General features: G+C 46.7%; 1 protein-coding gene across 2 annotated transcripts in view; it reads left to right on the plus strand.

Annotated features, from left to right (window-relative positions):
- The first annotated feature begins 3,865 nt into the window (after positions 1-3,865).
- Positions 3,866-21,917, plus strand: part of LOC105487061 (regulator of G protein signaling 3) — a 131,927-nt gene continuing 113,875 nt past the window's right edge. The window contains exons 1-2 of one of the 2 annotated variants that reach the window (XM_011750342.3): positions 3,866-4,035; positions 19,845-19,895. In XM_011750342.3, coding sequence (XP_011748644.2) covers positions 3,957-4,035; positions 19,845-19,895 — 130 coding nt within the window. In that variant the 5' untranslated portion in view covers positions 3,866-3,956. The remainder of the gene's footprint in view (positions 4,036-19,844; positions 19,896-21,917) is intronic. The other variant, XM_011750340.3, reaches the window with a different exon arrangement.

Here is a 21,917-nt window from a genome sequence, read left to right on the forward strand (position 1 = left end):
TGAGCCGAGATTGCGCCACTGCACTCCAGCCTAGGTGACAGAGCGAGACACTATCTCAAAAAAATTTTTTTTTTCTTCTGAATTAGCTTATTCCTCTTCTGACTTTTTAAAATGAATTTTTAGTTAAAACACTTTAAATCTTTGTTATTTTCTAAATAAATTATCCCCTTGAACTTTCTACTCTATTCCATTGATCTGTCTTTTCTTTCTAGTTTTATTTTCTAGTTTTATATTATTTAACACCATTTAACATCTGGTAGTCCAAGTTCCCTTTATTATTATTTTTCTAAGTTTTCTTGGTTATTATTGGGCTAGATGATATCTTTTTTTTTTTTTTTTTTTTTTTTTTTTTTTGAGACGGAGTCTCACGTTGTTGCCCAGGCTGGAGTGCAGTGGCGCGATCTCGGCTCACTGCAAGCTCCGCCTCCCGGGTTCCCGCCATTCTCCTGCCTCAGCCTCCTGAGTAGCTGGGACTACAGGCGCCCGCCACCGCGCCCGGCTAATTTTTTGTATTTTTAGTAGAGACGGGGTTTCACTGTGGTCTCGATCTCCTGACCTCGTGATCCGCCCGCCTCGGCCTCCCAAAGTGCTGGGATTACAGGCTTGAGCCACCGCGCCCGGCCGCTAGATGATATCTTAAAGTTACTAAGATTCTTTGAGAGTTATTATGAAAATGCACCCAAATAAATCCATTTAGTCCCTTCCTTTCAAAACTCAAGTATTCCTTATTCTTCCAGATATAGTCAGTCTTTAAAAAAATGCCTAAAATCCGCCCGCCTTGGCCTCCCAAAGTGCTGGGATTACAGGAGATCGAGATCATCCTGGCTGACACAGAGAAACCCTGTCTCTACTAAAAATACAAAAAATTAGCTGGGCATGGTGGCAGGCACCTGTAGTCCCAGCTACTTGGGAGGTTGAGGCAGGAGAATGGCATGAGCCTGGGAGGTGGAGCTTGCAGTGAGCCGAGATCGTGCCACTGCACTCCAGCCTGGGCGACAAAGCGAGACTGCATCTCAAAAAAAAAAAAAAAAAAAGCCTAAAATCATTGCTTGATACTTTATTAAGTGCTTCAAATCAATCTGTGTATATGAATATGGTATATATGTAGTGTATGTGTTTTGTGTGCATGCGTCTGTGTGATGTGTGTGCTTATATATATGCATAGGATGCATATATAATGTGTGGGGTGTGTTTGTATATGCATGTGAGGTTTGTATGTAGTGTGTTTATGTATGTGTATATGTGCATATGATGTGACTGTGTGTGTACATGGGATATGTTAAGGTATGTGTATTTATGTGCACAGAGTGTATTATTGTTATAATGTGTGTGGTATGATGATGTATGTGTGGAGCGTGTGTGGACATGTGTGAGGTGGAAGAGCCCCAGGGGGTGCTAGAATGCTCAGAACATGTGAGAAAGCCAGGCTTGGTCAAACTCTCCTGCCTTCTTGGGGAAAGCAGGGCCATGACCATGAGCTTTTCTGGATGTTGCTTGTGGACAGCAGTGTGGGTTAATAGCGCCAGTATCTCCTGAAGTGCCCTGCCCAAACTCCCACTCACCTCTCTCCTCCATCTCTTGAGGAAAGGGTAATCGACCTGTCCTTTTAGGAAAAGGAAGCTTCCAGCATGCTACTAAGTAAAGGAGCCTTACTGGTGGTGGTGAAGGTGATATCACCAGAGGGGCCAGCTCAGGATCAGGCTGGCCTTGCAGTCTTCCAACTGAATAGGTTAGCTGCTGAGTGGGGCAGGAATCAGGAGGGGACCTACAAAGCAGTGGGATCTTTGTTCCCATTACCAGGTGTAAGTGCCCAGTATGGGCCTCGGTCTTTTCTCTCCTAGGTTACATTCAGACAGCACACCTCTGCCCAGTTCTCTTTCTGGATCTCACCCTCCTGAGTGTTGCACCTGCAGGTTGCTCACAGCCTCCCGAGTCCAATGTAGTCTCCCCTTTGGGAGGAGGCTCTACAGTGGTCCCTGGCAAAGTTGTGAAGAAGTGACTGTCATCTTGGGCACATCACCTTTCCTTTCCCTGTGGGCCTTGCTTTGCTCTGTTTCCTGAACACCATGCTTTCTAGTTCCTCCTGGGAGTAAATACCCCTTGCATGGGGCATCTTCAGGCCAAACTCATATGCTCCCATCTTGCTCCTGCAGGTCTGCCACGTCTCTGTGCTCAGTGTCCTGTCTACATCCTGTAGCTTGAGCCTGAGGTTGCCCATATTCCCTGGTTGGATGGAGTGACTGAGCCCTGATATCACTCTACCCAGAAGAGATGAGTGAACTCAAACTTCTCCAGCCAGGAAGAGGATCAGGCATGCCCAAGTCCAGGGTGCAGGTAAGTCCATCTGTCATTGGCTTGAGGCTAGGAGAGTGGACCTGCTCTTGTTAAAGGCAGTGTTCACTGTGTGTGTGTGTAACCGGGGTTGGAGGGGGAGAGCGGAGTGGGGGGTACAGTAAAGAGCAGGGTAGGACTTCACGAAGTGCCAGGATTCAAACAATCCTATGGCATTTATGTGACTTATCACCAGTTTGCTGATTCAGGGCTCCTTCTCCAGTTTCTGTTCCTCACTGGTGGCCACCTGACCCTGTGGCGTTTGCTCTCTGCACCTGCTGTTGGCCATGGGGCAGATGTGGAGGCCAAGGAAGAATAGGACAATGTTGTTTAGGGCAGACAGGCCTGGGTTCAAATTTCAGCTGTGCCTATTCCTAGCTCTACAAACCTTGGGCATGTCACCTGTCTTCTCTGCCTGAGGTTCAGATTTCTTCCTGGTAAATTGGGGCTAATACTTATTAGACATACTGTGAATATTAACTGAGATGATATGTGTAAATTGCCCAGCTCAGCCTCTGGCATCTGGTACTCAACACATAACTCTTCTCTCCACTTTCTCTCTTGCATCTCCCCATCTTGTTTTTGAGTGGATCACTGAACCACAAATATCCACTTGGCGATGAAGTCTGGGGAACAGGGACAAATACCAACACTTCCCATTTTTAGATTTACGAGACTAACAGCTTTCCTTCCCACAGTGGCAACAGTCAGAGATTTGCAGAGCAGATGTCTTGGTGTGAAACTGCTATCCGGAGGTGTCCTGTAAATGTTTGCCGACAAAGCAGCACAGGGGTTGACCTTCCAACTCTGCCTTACTGCAGCAGGCGGGGGGATTCACCCATCCCCTCTGTTTCCTGTGCCTTCCTCTTTCTCAGAGGCTGTAGGCCTGTCCTGCTGTCCGGTGGCATCAGGCTGTGGGATGGGGGGCCATCAGGTTGGTTGGAGCAAGCTGCTCCCATCTGGACCTGTGTCAGGCAGCACTTGTTCAAGAGGAGGCTCAAGAGAGTGATCCAGGACGCAGGGTTTGGGAAGAGGATGCAGCCTGGTGGGGGGCAGCTTGTCCAAGCGCAGAGAACACTTCTCCAAACCTCATTGCCCTGGACCATCGGGTGCTCCTTTGCCTTTGCTTGGATCTAATGATTATAGGTGTGAGCTTCAAAGCAGGTTATAAACCCGACTAATTGCTGGTCTAGGAGAGCTGGACCAGGAGGCCAAGCCTGCCCAGAGTAGAGTGGGCACCCCGGACTGGGGCCTCTCGTGGGACTGGCCCTTCAAACTGGGAGCGCGGTGCTGGGGCCGGGAGCCCCGGGGTGGCCGCACGGTCCTGCCGGCTCCTGGGGTGGCTGCCCTCTCTGCTCAGCGCGGGTCCGCGGCGCCGCCTCTCCCACCCCGGCCCTGCGCTGCTCTGGCAGGTGGAACTCTCCCCATTCAAACCCGCGCGGGCCAATCAGGGCCGGGCGCGCCCGGGCCGTTCCAACGCGCGGGGCAGCCCTGCCTCCCGCTCGCGCTCCTCCCGCGCTGGAGACTCCGGCGCAGGGGGCGGTGAGCCTGCTGCCTCGGTTACTGGGGAGCAACACAGCCGCCTTGGGTTTCAGGCACTCCTGTCCGAGTCGCAGTGGGACGCCATGGAGCGCTCCCTGCACCGCGTCTCCCTTGGGAGCCGGCGTGCCCACCCGGACTTGTCCTTCTACCTCACCACCTTTGGTAAGTGCCCGCTGGGGCCGGCGGCAGGGGCTGCCTCACCCTGTTCCCAGCGCCCGGAAATGCAGCCCCTCGTGGTGACAGGCGAGGCTGGGAGCAGGTGCTCTTTCTATCTGGGGTCACCTTCTCTGGCCCCTTTCTCCTGTGACTGCCCAGGAGGGGCTCAGGGCACAGGCTCAGTCCAAGCAAGCTGCTGGACACCACCTGCTGTCCGACCATGGGTGCCAACTGCAGTTGGTTCTGCCTCACTTGGCTGGAATAATCACACTCTAATCTTTCAGAGACCCAGGTTGTCACCACTGAGTTTCTCATTAGCAAGCAGCTCAGGTTAAATCAAGGTCTTGTTATAGCAACAGGAGATCTCATTCACCCACTTTCCTTTGGCTCAGGGAGCGGACAGGTGCTGGATCCTTTGGCTCTGCTGCCTTGCAGGCTCACCTTGGAGGCTGCAATCTGACTTTGTTGGGTATCTGAGCCACAGTAGAGATGGGAGAATTCTCTCCTCCAAGACAGAACAATCCCTTAGGAGGGTCCCAGGGCTACCTCAGGGTTTGAGGTGGAAAGAAATGAACAGCAGGCCTCACTCCCAAGCCCCTAGGTAGCAGACTGAGTTTCCCCAAATAACAGCTGGGCGGCAGCTGCCCAAAGGCCTGGACAAACCTGTCCTTCCTGATAGCCATAGTAAAGGTAGCAACCCTACCCTAGAGGATAGCCCTTCATTTCCTCACTGGTCCTGCAACTCCCTGTGGAGAGGGGTTATTTTTCCTCTGTGAAGACTTGAAACTAAGAAGTCTTCCATGAGCCAGTGGCAGAGTTGGTAGCTGAGCTTAAGCCTTCAAGAGATGACCCATCCAGCGCATTTTTGTTTGAACTTGCATACAATTTCCTTCTAAAGGTTGGGGCTGTTATTGCAACATAACTGGACATTGCCCAGCTTTCAAAGACAGACTGCCCAAGGAGTTGGTCCCTCCCTGGGGTTCCTGGCTGTTCTGCTTTCAGGCTTACTCCTGCCCAACACACTTGGTTTTCCACAACCTGCTTTTTTTCCCTAGGGGTAGAGGGAATGATGGAAGAGCAATGGCTTGGCCCTTTGAAATTGCCTGACGTCTGGCAGCAGGAATTCTCTGGTCCAGTTGGTGGAAGATAAAGGGCAATTAACTAGCCATCATTTGTTGAGCACTTACCATTGCCATTCCTTATGTCAAGTGTTTTACCTGCATTATCTCACTTAATGCCCCAGCCTAGGAGGCAATTCCTGCTAACCCCATTGGGATGCAGGGCTCTATGAGACAAGGGTGGTTTCCAGGATGATCTGTGTTGGCTGGGCTAGGAGTGGTCAGGAAAGGGTGTCAGGGAGCTGTGAGGCCCTCTTACCTTAGCTGTGTCCTGATTAAAAAGTAAAAATGTGTTTGCTTTTTTCCTCCTTATTATCATGGTAACATGTGTTTACTGCTGAAAACTTAGTTAAAAGAAGAAAGTGAAAATCACTTGTAATCTGACTTCCCAGGGAGACAGACCACTGTTAACTTTCTGATTTATATCCTTCCATGCTTATTTCCATACCTATTTCTCTGTGTGTGTGTGTGTGTGTATTTAGACATCAAATTTCAATACAATTGAGATCAAGTTTGTATGGACAATTTTGTAACCCATATGTTTTCCTTAGTGGCCTGATGTGAATATTTCCTTGCATTGGTCCATGTTCTTCTATTGGATTAATCTCCCTGCCAGATCTGGGAAGTTGGGGAGGATTCAGGCCCAGCAGGGAGTGGATCTTCCTGCCCAGCCATGGCCTCAGGGCTGAGTCCGATGGGTATCAGGGAAGGTTGCTGCTTGAAGAAGTGGCTGTGACCTGAGTGTGCAGGAGGCAGGCAGGAGCCTGGGTGGGGTGGGAAGCCACCTGCTCTTATTTGTGCAGGCTCCTCTCACATCTCTCTTGAGAGTATTTGAGAAATTCTCTCCTGTTTCCTGCACTGGTTGTGTTTCCCTGGGTGCCATTTGTCGTGGTGCCCCTCTTTCAGGCTGCTGATTTTCTTTATCCACTATGATCTTTGCTGATCTGCTTATGAGCAAAGATTCTTATCAGTGGTTTCCAAACCTGGCCAAATATTAGAAGCATGTGGGGAGCCTGTTAAAAAGACACAGATTCCTAGAATCTTCTTCCGGAGACTCTGGTTTAATAGGTCTGGGGTGGATCCTGAGAATATGAACATTTAAGAAGCCGCAGAGTGTTCTGACTGTCATCCAGGTTTGGAAGCTATGGATTCAGCGTCAGTTTTGTAGCCAGTGGGGACCACTTTTACTGTGAAGGTTTTGGCTAAGTTTTTCAGTCCGCTGGCCTTTCCTTAGCATAGTAGGTAGCCCCTGGCCTTATACAGTGAGCTTTGCCTTGGTAGAACCAGGTGAAGATGTTGCTTAGCTAGTAGTTTCCTGAACACAGACATGTAAAGGGAGCGTAATCATCTATGGAAATATAAAGAGACAAAACTGTTTTGATCTGAATTCCCTTTGGGGAGAGTATTGCATGATATATATATATTTGTGTGTACACATGAACACAACCCCTTGTCCCCCAAAAGGGGTATGTTCAAGTGACATTATTGAAAGACACTGCCTTCTGAGGAGGTGGCCTTACTTCAGGAGAAGGGACTAGGCAAGTTGAAGCTAGGATCCAGCTACTCTAGAGGGATTTTTTTCTTTATTGTAAAAACTGATGTAATGTGAAGTCATTGTAGGTATACATAATATTTTTCTCCAGGATTATGTATTTTCTTTTGATTAGGATATTTGCTGGTTTTTCTTATAATAGCTTTATTGAGATATAATTCAGATATATGCAATTCACTCATTTAAACCATACAATTCAATGGTTTTTAGTATATTCACAGAGTTGTGTAACTATTATCACAATTTTAGAACATTTTCATTCCCTCAAAAAGAGATATTATGCTCTTTAGCTTGTACCATCATCCCTTGTCCCCAGCCCTAAGCAATCACTATTCTTTCTCTCTCTAGATTTGCCTATTCTGGACATTTCGTATAAATGGAATCGTATGTTTTTTTGTGACTGACTTCTTTCACTTAGCATAATGTTATAGCAGATATCAGTACTCCATCCATTTTTGTGGCTGAATAGTATTCATTGTATCAATATACCACATTTTAAAAATTTATTCATCTGGTGATGAATATTTTGGTTGTTTCTCCCTTTTGACTATTGTGAATAATACTGCCATGAACATTTGTGAACAAGTTTTTGTGTGGACAAATGTTTTCATTTCTCTTCATATACACACAGTATATACCTAGGAGTAGATTTGCTGGGTCCTATGGTAACTCTGTGTTTAACTATTTAGGAAGCTGCCAAACTCTTTTCCAATGTGTGTGTATCATTTTACGTTCCCATCAGCAGTGTATGTGGGTTTTGGTTTTTCCACATCCTCACCAACACTTCTTATTATCTGACTTTTTAATTCTAGCCATCCTAGTGGGTGTGAATTGATGTTCATTATAGTTTCGATTTGCATTTCCTGATGACCCATGATGTTGAACATCTTTTTCATGTGCTCATTATTTATATATCTTCTTTGGAGAAGAATGTATTCAGATCTTTTGTTCATTTTAAAATTGGGTTCTTTGTCTTGTTATTGAGTTGTAAGATTTCTTTGTATATTCTAGATGCAAGCTCCTTAACAGATATATGATTTGCAAATATATTCTCTCAATCTGTGGGGTTTTTTCACTTTCTTAATAGTGTTCATTGAACCACAAGCTTTTTTTTTTGGGATGGGGTCTTGCTCTGTTGCCCAGGCGGGAGTGCAGTGGCACGATCATGGCTCCCCTTTGACCATGCAGCTTTGACCGTCTGTGCTCAAGCGATCCTCTCACCTGAGCCTCCTGAGTAGCTGGTACTATAGACTTGCACCACCATAGCTGGCTAAATTTTCTTATGTAAAAAAAACTTTTTGTAGAGATGAGTTCTCCCTATGTTGCCCAGGCTAGTCTTGAACTCATGGATTCAAGCAATCTCCTGCCTTGGCCTCCCAAAGTGCTGGGATTATAGGCATGAACCACTGTGCCCAGCCAGAACCCCAAACATTTTTAATTTTGATGAAGTTCAATTTACTTTTTCTTCTGTTACTTGTACTTTGTGTTATATCTCAGAATTCACTGCCAAATCTAAGGTTCTGTCAGTTACCAAGAGATTTACCTGTATGTTTTCTTTTTTTTTTTTTTTTTTTTTTTTTTTTTTGAGACGGAGTCTCGCTCTGTCGCCCAGGCTGGAGTGCAGTGGCCAGATCTCAGCTCACTGCAAGCTCCGCCTCCCGGGTTCCCGCCATTCTCCTGCCTCAGCCTCCCGAGTAGCTGGGACCACAGGCGCCGCCACCTCGCCTGGCTAATTTTTTGTGTTTTTAGTAGAGACGGGGTTTCGCCGTGTTAGCCAGGATGGTCTCGATCTCCTGACCTTGTGATCCGCCCGTCTCGGCCTCCCAAAGTGCTGGGATTATAGGCTTGAGCCACCGCGCCCGGCACCTGTATGTTTTCTTCTAAGAGTTTTGTAGTTTTGACTCTTATATTTAGGTATTTGATCCACTTTAAGTTAATTTTTGTGTATGGTATGAGGTAAGAGTTCAGCTTCATTCTTTTGTGTGGCTATCCAGTTGTCCCAGTACCATTTGTTGAAAATACCATCATTTCTCTGTTGGATGATCTTGGTACCTTTATTGAAAATCAATTGCCCATAGGCCCACGGGCTTATTTCTAGGCTCTTAATTCTATTCCATTGATCTGTCTGTTATCATTCCAGTATCACACTGTCTTGATTACTATTGCTTTGTAGTAAATTATGAAATCAGGTTGTGTAAATCCTCCAATATTTTTCTTCTCTTTTAAGATCATTTTGGCTGTCCTGGGTCCCTTGAGTTTCCATATGAATTTTAGGCATAATATTTTATATAGAAAATAAAAAACCCAAGTTCGCAAAAATGTTGGATAAATAGTTTTAAAATATCATCTTGAAGGGATACCAACTTATTAGTTTGACTGATGAATCAGAGACCTGGGGTCTCTGAACCAAATTTTTAACTTGCTTGGGATCTCTAGTCACCTGGATGTGGTGAGTGGTCAGGAGAGAGAATAGGTTGCCTTTTCTACAGGGTATCTGGATCTGGAGATGATGGGCAAGCTGGACATGTTCTGAGGTCCACAGGTGGCTGTGGACATTTGGTGACACAACGCACCTCTCTTTAGAAATGCCAGCCCCCTGTAAACCTGCAAAATGAAAGCTGTCGGGAGCAGCTATAAATGCAGGCTCTAGAGGACTGCCTGGAGTCCCTGATTTGCCAGAGGGAAGTTGGGAAGATGTGGTTCTGGAGACAAAGTAGACTTAGGAGTGTCATTGATTTGCTTGGCATTGTAAATTTTTTTTTTTTTTCCTCATGTTTGTTGTGTTGGCACAATGTTAGCTGGGGCCCGTTCCACTCCTGTCTCTGCCTCTCTTTAGAAGCCATGGAGATAAATAATTCATTTTCTGTAGTGAGAGTGAAGCTTGGGAACAGATGCCAGCCAGCTGCGTGGTGTGTTGGGCAGTGCACGGTCAGGCCTTGAGCTGGAGGCCTTCAACGTGTCCCTGCCAGCTGCCCCTGACCAGCACGTGTTTCCATTCCTGCTGCTCTGAGCCTGGGAGATTCCCTGGCATGGCTGGGGAAACCTATCCAACTGTTTCTCAGGAGCTCATCATTTGCTGGTCATACTCCTCAGTATTTGTTGGCTTTTGTGTCATTCAGAGTCCATCTGCTCGGGAGCTTTCAGAAATTCCTCAAAGTTTCTGGCCTGTAAATAGCCCTTTGTCCTCTTTTCCCATTCGGCTTTGTATGTTCTTTTTAAACATTTAAAAATTTTTGAAATGTTATACAGACAGACAGAAAAGTGTCCCCCCCAATAATGTGCAATCCAGTGACTTATCACAAAGGAAATACCTTTGTAACTTTCACTAGAGTCAAAAATTGAACATTTCTAGTATTCAGAAGACTTATGTTGATAATGTGGTTTTTTCTTTATCATTTACTTCAAAATATTTTCTAATTTTCATTGTCATTTCTTTTTCAATCCTTGCGTTAGTTAGAAGTATGTTTCTAAATTTCTAAATATTGGGGATTTTCTGGTAATATTTTTATATTTACTTTGCATTTTAGTCAGAGAATATAACCTCCATCCTTTTAATTCTTTAAATTCATCAAGATTTACTTGATGGCTCAGCATAGAATTAGTTTTTTTTTTGTTGTTGTTGTTGTTGTTTTGAGACTGATTCTCACTCTGTCACCAGGCTGGAGTACAGTGGCACAATGTAAACTCACTGCAGCCTCCCTTCCCAGGTTCAAGTGATTCTCCTGGCTCAGCCTCCTCAGTAGCTGGGATTACAGGTGCCCACCACTGTGCCTGGCTAGTTTTTGTATTTTTAGTAGAGGTGGTGTTTTACCATGTTGGCCACACTGGTCTCGAACTCCTGACCTCATGTGATCTGCCTGCCTTGGCTTCCCAAAGACAGTAAGTTTTTATAAATGTTCTGTGTGTACTTGAAAAGGATTCTGCAGCAGTTGGGTGCAGTGTTGTTTGTGTATGTCAAGTTTAGGTCAAGTTTGCTCTTTATATTGTTCAAATATTCTGTATCCTTGTTGATTTTTCCTGTTTTCTCTGTCAGTTACTAAGAGAGATATATTCAAATTCCCACTGCCATTATAAAATTGTCTATTTCCCATTGCAGTTCTGTCAGTTTTTCCTTTACATATGTTGAAGCTATATTAACAACATACAGATTTAGAATTATTATCTTTCTGGTGAGCTGAAATTTTTATTATGAAGTCTATTATTGTTGTGAAGTCTTCTTTATTTCTAGTAGGGATAAAGTCTACTTTTCCTGATATTAACATAGCTACCCATACTTCTTTCAGTTAATATTTGCCTGACATATCTTTTTCCATCCTTTTTCTTTCAACCTTTCTAGATCTACATTGTAGACGTACTGTGTTTATAACAAAGAACAGGCACATGGCTGGGAGTGGTGAGTGGCCCATGCTTGTAATCCCAGCACTTTGGGAGGCCGAGGCGGGAGGATCTCTCAAGCCCAGAAGTTTGAGATCAGCCTGGGCAACATAGTGAGACATCATCTCTACAAAAAATAAAAAAAATTAGTTGGGCCTGATGGCATGCACCTGTGGTCCTAGCTACTTGGGAGGCTGAGGCAGGAGGGTCACTTGAGCCTAGGAGGTCAAGACTATACTGAGCTATGATTGTGACACTGTACCCTAGCCTGGGTGACAGAGTGAGACCATGACTCAAAACAAACAAACAAACAAACAAACAAACAGTACAGGCACAGAGTTATTATTTTCTTCTCAATGCAGACCTAGGATGATACTTTCCTTCAAAAAAATCTTTGTTTGTCAGGTGCTTAGGGTCACTGGGATAGTCTTAATTCAGGGTTAGGACTGAGAGTACTTGAAGTCGAGCTGTAGTCCCTGGAGGAGCTGTGTCTGATTACAGTTCATCCTGTTCCTATGGAGCAACCCTTCAGGGTCCCTACGCAAAAGGTGGGGCTCAGAAGAACCCTGCTTCTCGTTGGGCCCTGGTCCCTAGTTCCTATTCCTGTAGCCCTGAGAGGCAGGCAGAAACTCACTCAGCCTCTTGATCTCTCAATCAGCCCTCTGGAATTTGAAAACACTCCAGGAGAAAATTAGCCCAGAAAAACACTAGGCTTCCTTCTACAGTCCTCCATCCCCCTAGATCCTGCCTGGTAGCTCCTCTCTCTCTCGTTTATCTAAGAAGATGCTTTAACATACTTTGTTTAGCATTTCTAGTTTTCCTCAGTGGATCTGTCATCCCAGAAATGGAAGTCCCCTATATATGTTTTTTAAGCTTTTTGAGTTGGTTTTTGTTTTTTTCCTCCCTTTCTGCCTCTCTCGGTCCTTTTCTCCTCCCTCCCTGCCTCTTCCGTCCCTTCCTTCCCCGCTCCTTCTCTCCATCCCTCCTTCCTTTCTCCCTGCCTGCCTGCCTACCTGCAGTTACCCGAGCAGGCATTACTGGGGCTGGAGAGTCCCTTTCCAAGAGGGCTCATTCACATGGCTCTTGGCAGGAGGCCTCAGTTCCTTGCTACCTGTAATTAGGAGGCTTCTGTTTCTCATTGCATGGACCTGTTCGTAGGATTGCTTGAGCTTCCTTATTATGTGGCAGCTGGCTTCCCTCTAGGCAAGTGATACAAAAGTGAAAGCAAGAAAGAACTTCCATAAAAAGATGAGTAACCCGGTTCAAAAATGGGTGAAGGATTTGAATAGACATTTTTTCCAAAGAAAAATGGCTAACAGCACATGAAAAAATACTCAATGTCATTAGTTATCAGGGAAATGCAAATTAAAACCATAATGAGATACAATTATACTAGAATGACTATAATAAAAAAAAGAGACAATAACAGGCATTGAAGAAGTTGAGGGGAAATTGGGACCCTTGGACATTGCCAGCCAGAATGTAAAATGGTGCAACCACTTTGGAAAAGTTTGGCAGTTCCTCAAACAGTTAAATGTAGAGTTACCATTTGACCCCGCAATTCTACTCCTAGGCATAAATCCAAGAAGAATGAAAACACATGATCACACAAACATATGTACACATGTGTTCAAAACGGCATTATTCATAATAGCGAAAAAGTCGAAATAACCTGAAATATCCATCACCAGATGAGTGGATAAACAAAATGTGGTATATCCATACAATGGAATATTATTTGGCCACAAAAGGAATAAAATACCGATACGTATTTGGTGAACCTTGAATATGGGTGAACCTTGAAAACATTATGCTAAGTGAAAGAAGTCAATCACAAAAGACCATGTGTTGTGTGATTCTATTTACATAAGTATCCAGAATAGGCAAGTCCTTAGAGACAGAAAGCAGATTAGTGGTTGACAGGGGCTGAGGGGAGAAGGGAATAGGATGTGACTGAGAAAGAGTATGGGATTTCTTTTAGGAGAGGATTAAAATGTTCTAAAATTAGTTAGAGGTGGTTGATTACAGAATCCTGTGAATATACTAAAAGAAAATTACATGCTTTAAATTGGTGAAGTGTGGCCGGGCGCAGTGGCTCAATCCCAGCACTTTGGGAGGCTGAGGTGGGTGGATCATCTAAGGTCAGGAGTTCGAGAGCAGCCTGGCCAACATGGTGAAACTCTGTCTCTACTAAAAATACAAAAAATTAGCCAGGTGTAGGTGGCGCATGCCTGTAATCCCAGCTACTCGGGAGGCTGAGATAGGAGAATAACTTGAACCTGGGAGGCAGAGGTTGTAGTGAGCTGAGATCACATCATTGCACTCCAGCCTGGGTGACAGAGTGAGACTCCATCTCAATAATAAATAAAATCGATGAAATGCATGATATGTTAATTATATCCCAATACAGCTGTTAAAAAAAGAAGGAACTCATAATGCCTTTAATATCCTAATGTTGAAAGTCATCCATTGTAATTTCCACCACATTCTGTTTGTTAGAAGCAAGTCACTAAGTCCAGCCCATGTCTGAAGGGAGGAACTAGGCTTCACCTCTTGAAAGGAAGAGTATCAAAGACTTTGTTGACAAATTTTAAACCCATCATAGGTATAGAGAGGCTAACAGTGGGGGCCCTGGACTGCCTAAATGCAAACCCCAGCTCTGCTACTTACTGGCTGTGTGATTTGGACAACCTGTTTTAGCTCTTTTTTTTTTGAGCTGGGGTCTCACTCTGTTGCCCAGGCTAGAGTGCAGTGGTGTGATCATGGCTTACTGCAGCCTCAACCACCTGGGCTCCGGTGATCCTCCCGCATCAGCCTCCTGAGTAGCTGGTACTATAGGTGCACACCACCATGTCTGGCTAATTTAAAAAAAAAAAGTTTTTGGAGAGACAGAGTCTTGCTATGTTGCCCAGACTGGTCTCAAACTCCTGGCCTCAAGTGATCATCCTGCTTCAGCCTCCCAAAGTGTTGGGATTACAGGTGTGAGCCACCATGCCCAGCCAACCTGTTTACCTCTTAATAATCTTCAGCTTCCTTGCCTGTAAATTGGGGAAAAAAGTAGTAACCATTTCATGGAGTTATCATGAGGAATAAAGGAAATAAAAAGCTTTTAGTAAAGTGCTGAGTACCTAGTAAACCTCTAAGAAACACTGACTTTGTTCTCTCCATGTGTGTGCCTAGCCTGTTAGTTCACTATGGCCCTGAACTCTGGGTTGAGATGTGCATGAAGCCTGTAGGATGTTTGGGTCTGAGCCCCCACAGGACTGCTAGCCAAGATTAGATGCTAACTGCAGTAGATTCAGGAGTTTTATTTTACCAGCTTGCCCAGATGGACCTAGAATCCCTTGTGAGTGATCCATGGGAATCTAAATTATCAAGAGACCTGAATGCTAATTTATTAGTTTATGCTGAAAAATAGAATTTCTGACTTATGCTGGCCAGAGCAATCTTTTTCTGGAAGGAAAAAGAGCTCGGGAAACCACATTAGTATCAGCTTTCACAGGAAGCAGAGAGTCCAGGGGATTGAACTGACCCATCAAAATTTTTATCCCGGCACTGTGAGTCCTATGTCCTCACCTTCACAAACCAGGGCCACTTTTTTGAATGGAACTCAAGGTTCTCCCTCTTTTAACACAGTAGCCATGGGAGATTCTCCTGGGTTATGTCCGTAGAGCTGTGTGGCTGCCTGTTTCCCAGTGCCACTACAGCCTACCATTTCTCCCTTAGATCAAGCGGGCAGTGAAATTGGTAAACACATGCTTAACCCTTTCTGAGCCTGGATCAGGGCTGGGGTGTGGATGAGGCAGCTGAAGACCACAGAGAGAGGGCGTGCCTGGCATCTGGCTGGGCTCCCTCTCTCCTGTGAGCAAGACTTGAGTACAGACGTGTCCTCATAAATGGAGGGGAAATCTGTGGATGTTAGTGGCTGGCTAGGCTCCATGTAGAACCAGCTGCCTTTGTATGTTCGTCTGGATATTATCACCCTTCCTGTAGCTTTTAACATGTGACAGTTCTTAAATGGGCAGCGGCTTCTGGGGTGAATTGGATTTTAGGATGCCTGCTGCTTCATGCTAACCAGGCAAGTCCATCATAGATACATTCTCTGCACATCTCAGGGTGGCATGGGCTCCCCCTGGGACACATTCCAGCTGATCCCTGAGTCTAGCAAAGGTGGGCAGTCCCCATCTACTTCCTTTATTGTCTGAGTATGTCTCTTTCAAATGGTGGCCTGCGGGTTAGAGTTCATCTTCCTATGGTCCTCTATTGAGTGTTATCTGCCAGATTGAATTTCTTTAGCTGGTGTCCACATCCATTTCCATGGTGCCCAGTAAGTCTGAGCTCTTCAAGTCCTGTGCCCAGCAGAATATGGGTTTGTTGCCTTTTCCAGGCTTTCTGAAGCTGACTCCCGTCCAGTATTTTTCCTGCCATATGGGGCCCTGTCTATTTTCCCTTTGGCTCTGGGCCCTGGTACACGCTTGCAGCCTCTCTGGGCATCCATCACCACCTTTTGCACATAGTGTTGGTGCCCAACTGCGGTCTCATTGGAACAGGGAACATGCCCTGTCCAAGGGCCCTGCCCAACCTTGATGAGGATGACTTCAAGCCGTTTAGCCCGAACACTCCCCGAGTCTAGGGAGGAACTGGGAGTGTTGAAAAAACCAGAGGTGTAGGGGCGGGAATATTATTGAGAAAAGTTTTAGGTTTTTGTTTTTTGAGACAGGGTCTGGTTCTGTCATCCAGGCTGGAATGCAGTTGTGCAATCATAGCTCACTACAGCTTCAACCTCCAGGACTCAAGCAATCCTCCTGCCTCAACCTCCCAAGCAGCTGAGACTACAGGCATGCACCACAGTGCCCAGCTATTTTTTAAATTAATTTTTTGTAGAGAAGGGCTCTTGCTGTGTTGTCCAGCTTGGTCTCAAACTCCTGGGCTCAAGCGATCCTCCCACCTCAGCCTCCCAAAGTGCTGGGATTACAGGCACGAGCCACCACACCCCACAAAGACAAATTTTTAAGGGAACAAGCAAATTTCAGAACAATACATAGGGTGTGTATCTGTGGAGGGAGGCGAGTGGCGGGGTGGGGGGCAGTTCTGAAAGGATGCCAAATTAGCTGGTGCCTAGGTGAGCTGAAGACTCCAGGGATTAAGCCCAACTTCCCCTTCACCTGGAGGTTTCTTTCTCTAGATTGGAGACATTTCTAGGAGGCTGCCCTCTCTTTTTTTCACTTTCTTTTTTTTTTCTTTGAGACAGGTCTCACGCTGTTCCCCAAGGTCCAGGCTGGAGTGCAGTGATGTGACCATGGTTCACTGCAGGTTCAACCTCCTGGATTCAAGTGGTCCTCCCACCTCAGCCTCCCAAGCAGCTGGGACTATAGGATGTGCCACTATGCCCAGCTAACCTCTTGGTTTCCTGAGAAAAGCTGTGGCACCTGGTACTGTCCCTGATGGCTCTCTCTGCCCCTGGATCTGAAGGTTGTGTTGGCAAACCCAGCGGGCACAGTAGAGGAGGTGCATGCTAGAGGGCCGTGGGTGTTCCAGAAGACTGTGCACAGGAAAGAGTGCTGGAGTCGGGGTGGAGTTCTAGTCTCCAGCCCTGGATTCTCTGGGCCCAGAGCAGACCACCTTCCATCTCAGGCATGACTGTTCTGGCTACAAAATGAGGAGACTGGACAAGATGACTTCAGGGACCTGTGTGTCAGACATTTGGTGGAGTAGCCTGATGAGGGGAAGGAGGGGACAGGCATGGCCGAGGGAGGGATCTTGTGAACTGGGGCTGGTGTGTCCTGGCCTGGGGAGCCTGGAGTCTGGTCTGCTGGGTTTGGTTTCTCTGCTGTAACAGGGTACAGGGCACCCTGGCCTTCCTGAGAAGCCCCTGGCTGGCAGGACCTGGAATGGGAGCTGTGCAGTACGGTGCAGACTCGTCTCAATCCCGAGTCAGCCTTTGTCCCTAGCCCTTCGTCAGCTCCAGCTTCCTGCTTGGCCTTGCCCAAGTCCCTGTCCTAGCCACTGGGCTGTGAGCCCTGTGAGGGCAGGCACCTGCCCAGCCTCGTGCAGATGCCCAGCAAATATTTGCTAAATGGAATTAGTGACCATTTGTGTCTGGAGATGTCTTGACCCTGACTTCTGGGCAAAGGGCCACTGTTTGTTAGGTGATAGGTGTTGTGGAGCACAGGGCTCCTGTGGCTTTGGGATCCAAGCATGTTTGTGCCAGAGCTGGCTTTGCACAGGTAGTAGTTTCAGAACAAATGTTTCATATTAAACATAGGTGTCTTTGAGTTGGTGAAATTCAACCCATGACTACTGGCTTCATTTGCCTGTTTCCAAACCTCCCTCTCTCCCACCCCACACTAGATCGGGCACAGTTTTCATAGGTTTCTCAACTCTAGGGAGCCACAGTGAAGTAATTGCTCAAACTTCGAGATAATGATACCATCAGTTCTCCCGGCGCCTTTCATCCAAGGAGTCCTCCTCACCCACCAGCGTTATCTGATCACAGCTTGGAGAGTGCCATAACCCCTATAATTAGCTCCACCTCACATCCATGGCCACTGTGGTCCTGAAAGAAGAGGGCAGTTAGGGCTGGAACTGAAAGAGGATTCCTGGGCTTCTGAGATCTGGGTCCTGGATAGGAGAACAGCAGATATTTCTGATGGATGAAGGGCTGGACCAGGGTTTGCGGGACCCTAAATTGCTTGGGACTGAAGCTTAAACACCAGAAGTATGAGGGTCAAGTGATGTCTGGGTCACAGTGATTGGTGGACTTATTCAGAGTTAGGAGACATGAAGGGTTCTCCAAACCTGTCCTCTAACCAGCAACAAAGCACAGCCCCAGCCGCCAGCCTAGTTTCATGAGGCATGTCCAGAGGTGCCAGATGGGAGGGATGATGAGGGGATGTCTCACTGTGCTGCGAGGGATTGTGGAAGGACTTTGGAGTTCAGGTCTAGAGGAAAGAGCCCAGAGAATGCAGAACTAGATCCGGGCAATGAAAGTTACTGAGCAACCACTGTCGGCTTCATATAAGATGCAGCATTGAATAATCAGAGCTCTTTCAAAGGGGAAAGGGCTCCCACCACAGGAAGCAAGCTCCCCATCGCTACAGGTGACTGGAAAGGGGGAGGGCACTGCTAGCCAGGGTCGTCATAGATGGAGCCATGCCTGGGCTTTCTGGTAGATGTGCCCTGCCCTGCTCTCTGATGTCTCCAGTGCCTGTCCATGGGGTGGACTGAGTTCAGCAGCTTTTTGAGGTCCCAGGGAACGTCTACTGGACTGAGAGAAACATTTTCGATGTCTCTCACTGAGGAAGAGGAGTGTGGCCCTCTCTCTCTTCTCTGTCTTGGCTGGAGGCCATTGGGTGTCTGTGAGGATGACCTGAAGTTTTGTCCTGTTTTTTCTTTTTTTAAAAACTTTAAACAAAAATGGAAAAGCCAGGGGATAAGCTTCACCTGGCCACTCATTCTTGCCCTGCCTTCCAGCCCCGTCCTTCTGTTTTATTTACATGTCCCCTCCCTCCCTGCTCTCCTCCCTTCCTCCCTGCTCTCTCTCCTCCTCCCCTCCTTTCTCCTGCCTCTTTCCTTCTTCCTTTGTTTCCTCTTTCCTTTCTTTTTAATTATAGAAATGCTATAGTTCATTGATATATTCCAATTATTAAAACAACAATGGGGATAGACTGAAATTCCTCTTGACTACCCTCCTCCAATTCCTAGTCTGTTCTCTAGAAGGGATCACTGTTTTTAATTTGGCATCCTTTCAGAAACCCCCCTCCCCTGCCAGATACATACCCTATGTATTGTTCTGAAATGTGCGTGTTCCTTTAAAAACTCGTCTTTGTGGGGTGTGGTGGCTCACGCCTGTAATCCCAGAACTTTGGAAGGCTGAGGTGGGAGGATCGCTTGAGCCCAGGAGTTTGAGACCAAGCTGGACAACACAGCAAGAGCCCTTCTCTATAAAAATTAGTTTAAAAATAGCTGGGCACTGTGGTGCATGCCTGTAGTCTCAGCTGCTTGGGAGGTTGAGGCAGGAGGATTGCTTGAGCCCAGGAGGTCGAAGCTGTAGTGAGCTATGACTACATGACTGCACTCCAGCCTGAGTGATAGAACCAGACCCTGTCTCAAAAACAAAACGAAAAAACCTAAAACTTTTCTCAATAATATTCTCCTGCCAGGTCATATGGAGCTCCTCCATTCTTTATAACAGCTCATACTATTCCATGTACAGCTATAGATGGTTTACTTCACTATTTCTATATTGACGAACATTTCAGGTATTTCCAGTTTTTCCTTAAATAATGCTGTAGTGCCAGCCTTTGTGTGCACATGTTTGTGTTTGCCTACAATAGTGACCTGGAATGAAGACTTTTAGGTGGAAGAATATGCACATTTAAATTTCAGTAGATCTTAGCAGAAATTACCCTCCATTTACACTCCCTCCAACAGAGAATGAGAGTACTTGTTTTCCTACACCTTTACCAACATTTGACAATGGCCCAGCAGTGAGAGCTCCCAGCATCCACCTGGCTGCCCGTACAGTAGTGAGCTTCCCATCACCAGAGGGGCACAAGCAAGGCTAGACAACCACTGCTGGAGGCATTCGAAAGGGACACCTCATGTGGTGGGGGGGGCTGAACTCTGAGGTCCCCTCCAGCCAGAGACTGTGTGAGTCTTTGAATGGCTTCACACGAACAAAACAGCATTCCTGTCACCTTTCCCCCAGTTTTTTCCACCATACCCACCAGGGAGCTGAGGCAAGGTTGTTTCTGTTGCTATTTCCTTAGGTCAGCTGAGGCTGTCCATTGATGCCCAGGACCGGGTTCTGCTGCTTCACAGTGAGTACGGCTTTGTGCAGGCTCACCAAGGAAGGGGCGGGCCACTCAGCTTCCTGCCTGGGGCTGGGGTCAGGGGATGGTAGCACCATGAGCCAAGGCTTCTTTTCTCATCCTTGTATAGTGTCCTGCCATGTGTCTATTGATAAAAGCCAGTATTCACCTGGGGCTCTTTCTACAGAGCAGCCCTGGTTCTGCCTTAGATATGTCTGGAGTCCACATGGTAGACCTTTCTTACTGACAGGCTACAGTTGCCCCTGGGTATCTCAACTTCCTTCTTGGCCCCAGTGAAGCAGGGTCACAGAAGAGTTTTCCTATCTTCCCTCCCTTCTTTAATTCCATCTTTTCTTCTTTTCTCTATTTTTCTCATTCATTCGTTTATTCATTGGTTGACATGCAGCATAGTATAATGGCTAAGATCACAGTCTTTGGAGCCAGACCACTATAATTTGAACCCTGGCTCTGATTACTTGCTGAGTGGCCTTGAACAAGCTCAGTTTTCTCATCTGTCAAGTAGTGGTGGTAATAGTATGTATCTTACAGGTTGCTACAAAGATTAATGAGTTACTATTAGTAAAGTGCTTAGAACAGTGCCGAACTTGTAGTCAATCCTGTATAAGTTTTTGTTACATAAAATAGAAAACTGGCCGGGCTCGGTGGCTCACGTCTGTAAACCCAGCACTCTGGGAGGCCGAGGCGGGTGGATCACGAGGTCAGGGGTTTGTGCCCAGGCCTACGTAGTGGCCAACATAGTAAAACCCCGTCTCTACTAAAAATACAAAAAAATTAGCTGGGCGTGGTGGCAGATGCCTGTAATCCCAGCTACTTGGGAGGCTGAGGCAGGATAATTACTAGAACCTGGGAGGCGGAGGATGCAATGAACCGAGATCATGCCACTGCACTCCAGCCTGGGTGACAGTACGAGACTCCCTCTCAAAAAAAAATAAAAACAAAGAAAACCATACATTCCAAAAATAGCGACTGAGCATTAGCTCTGTGCTAGGGGCTGGGAACACCAAGGAGAAGCACCCACCCCTGTCCAGGTGGTGTTGATGGGATGTCAGGGAAGACTTGGCGGAGGGGGTGATGTCCACACAGTATCCTGAAGGAGGAATGGGCGTGAGCCAGGCAGAGAGGAGCAGGGAGGGTATGGTTGGCACTTCATGCACAGGGCTAGCAAGTGCAAATGCCTGGGGGTCAGAGAGAGCAGGATGCATTTGAAGAGCTGTCTAGCATGGCTGGAGCACAGCACAGGAAGAGTTCATACTCCACCTGTTTGTCTGTCCATGTGTCCATCCTTCCATCCAGCACATAAATAGTTACATGAGTTGTTCTCATGGCCCCCACTGCCAGGACGCTTCTGTTTAGCGCAGAAGGCCCTATCTCTCCAGCCTCCGTGGCTCTTGCTGCTGAAGGTACCCTCCACCGCCAGCTGTATCCAGTTACATGCATTCCCTTGAATTCATCTTGCTTGCTCCTGCCTCTGTGCCTTTGCACCCGCTGTTCACTGTGCCTGGAATAACCTATCTTTTTTTTTTTTTTTTAACTCCTTTTGAAAACTAACTCTCTCTCTGCTCTGATTTTGCAAGAAATATGCCTGCTTTCATCATCATTAAGACTCAGGAAGGAAGGCTCATTTTGCCTTATTATTTCCCCCTCCAGGAATCATCCCCCCGACCCACCTGTCTGGGCTGGGTTTATAGCTTTCTGCTTTGTGTCTTTGTCACAGCCCTGACTACACTGTGCCACCTGTGTCTGGTCTCCGTCAGACTGAGAATGCAATGAGGGCAGGGACCGGGTCCGGTTCATTGCCACTGCTGGCCAGACAGACCCAGGAGGTCACCAGGCCTGGGTCCTGCCCTCAAGAACCACGCCCTTGAGGGAAGGGATGCACACAGGAACAGTAACTAGGATACTGGGCAGAGTAGACTAGTAGGCACTTGGGTCCTCTGGTCCTGGCCATGGGGGGCTCAAAGTGAAGTTCCCAAGGAGCAGTAGAGGGGTGTTCTCTGCCTGCCAGGGCCT

Source organism: Macaca nemestrina, chromosome 14, assembly GCF_043159975.1.
Source record: "Macaca nemestrina isolate mMacNem1 chromosome 14, mMacNem.hap1, whole genome shotgun sequence".
NCBI classification, from domain to species: domain Eukaryota; kingdom Metazoa; phylum Chordata; class Mammalia; order Primates; family Cercopithecidae; genus Macaca; species Macaca nemestrina.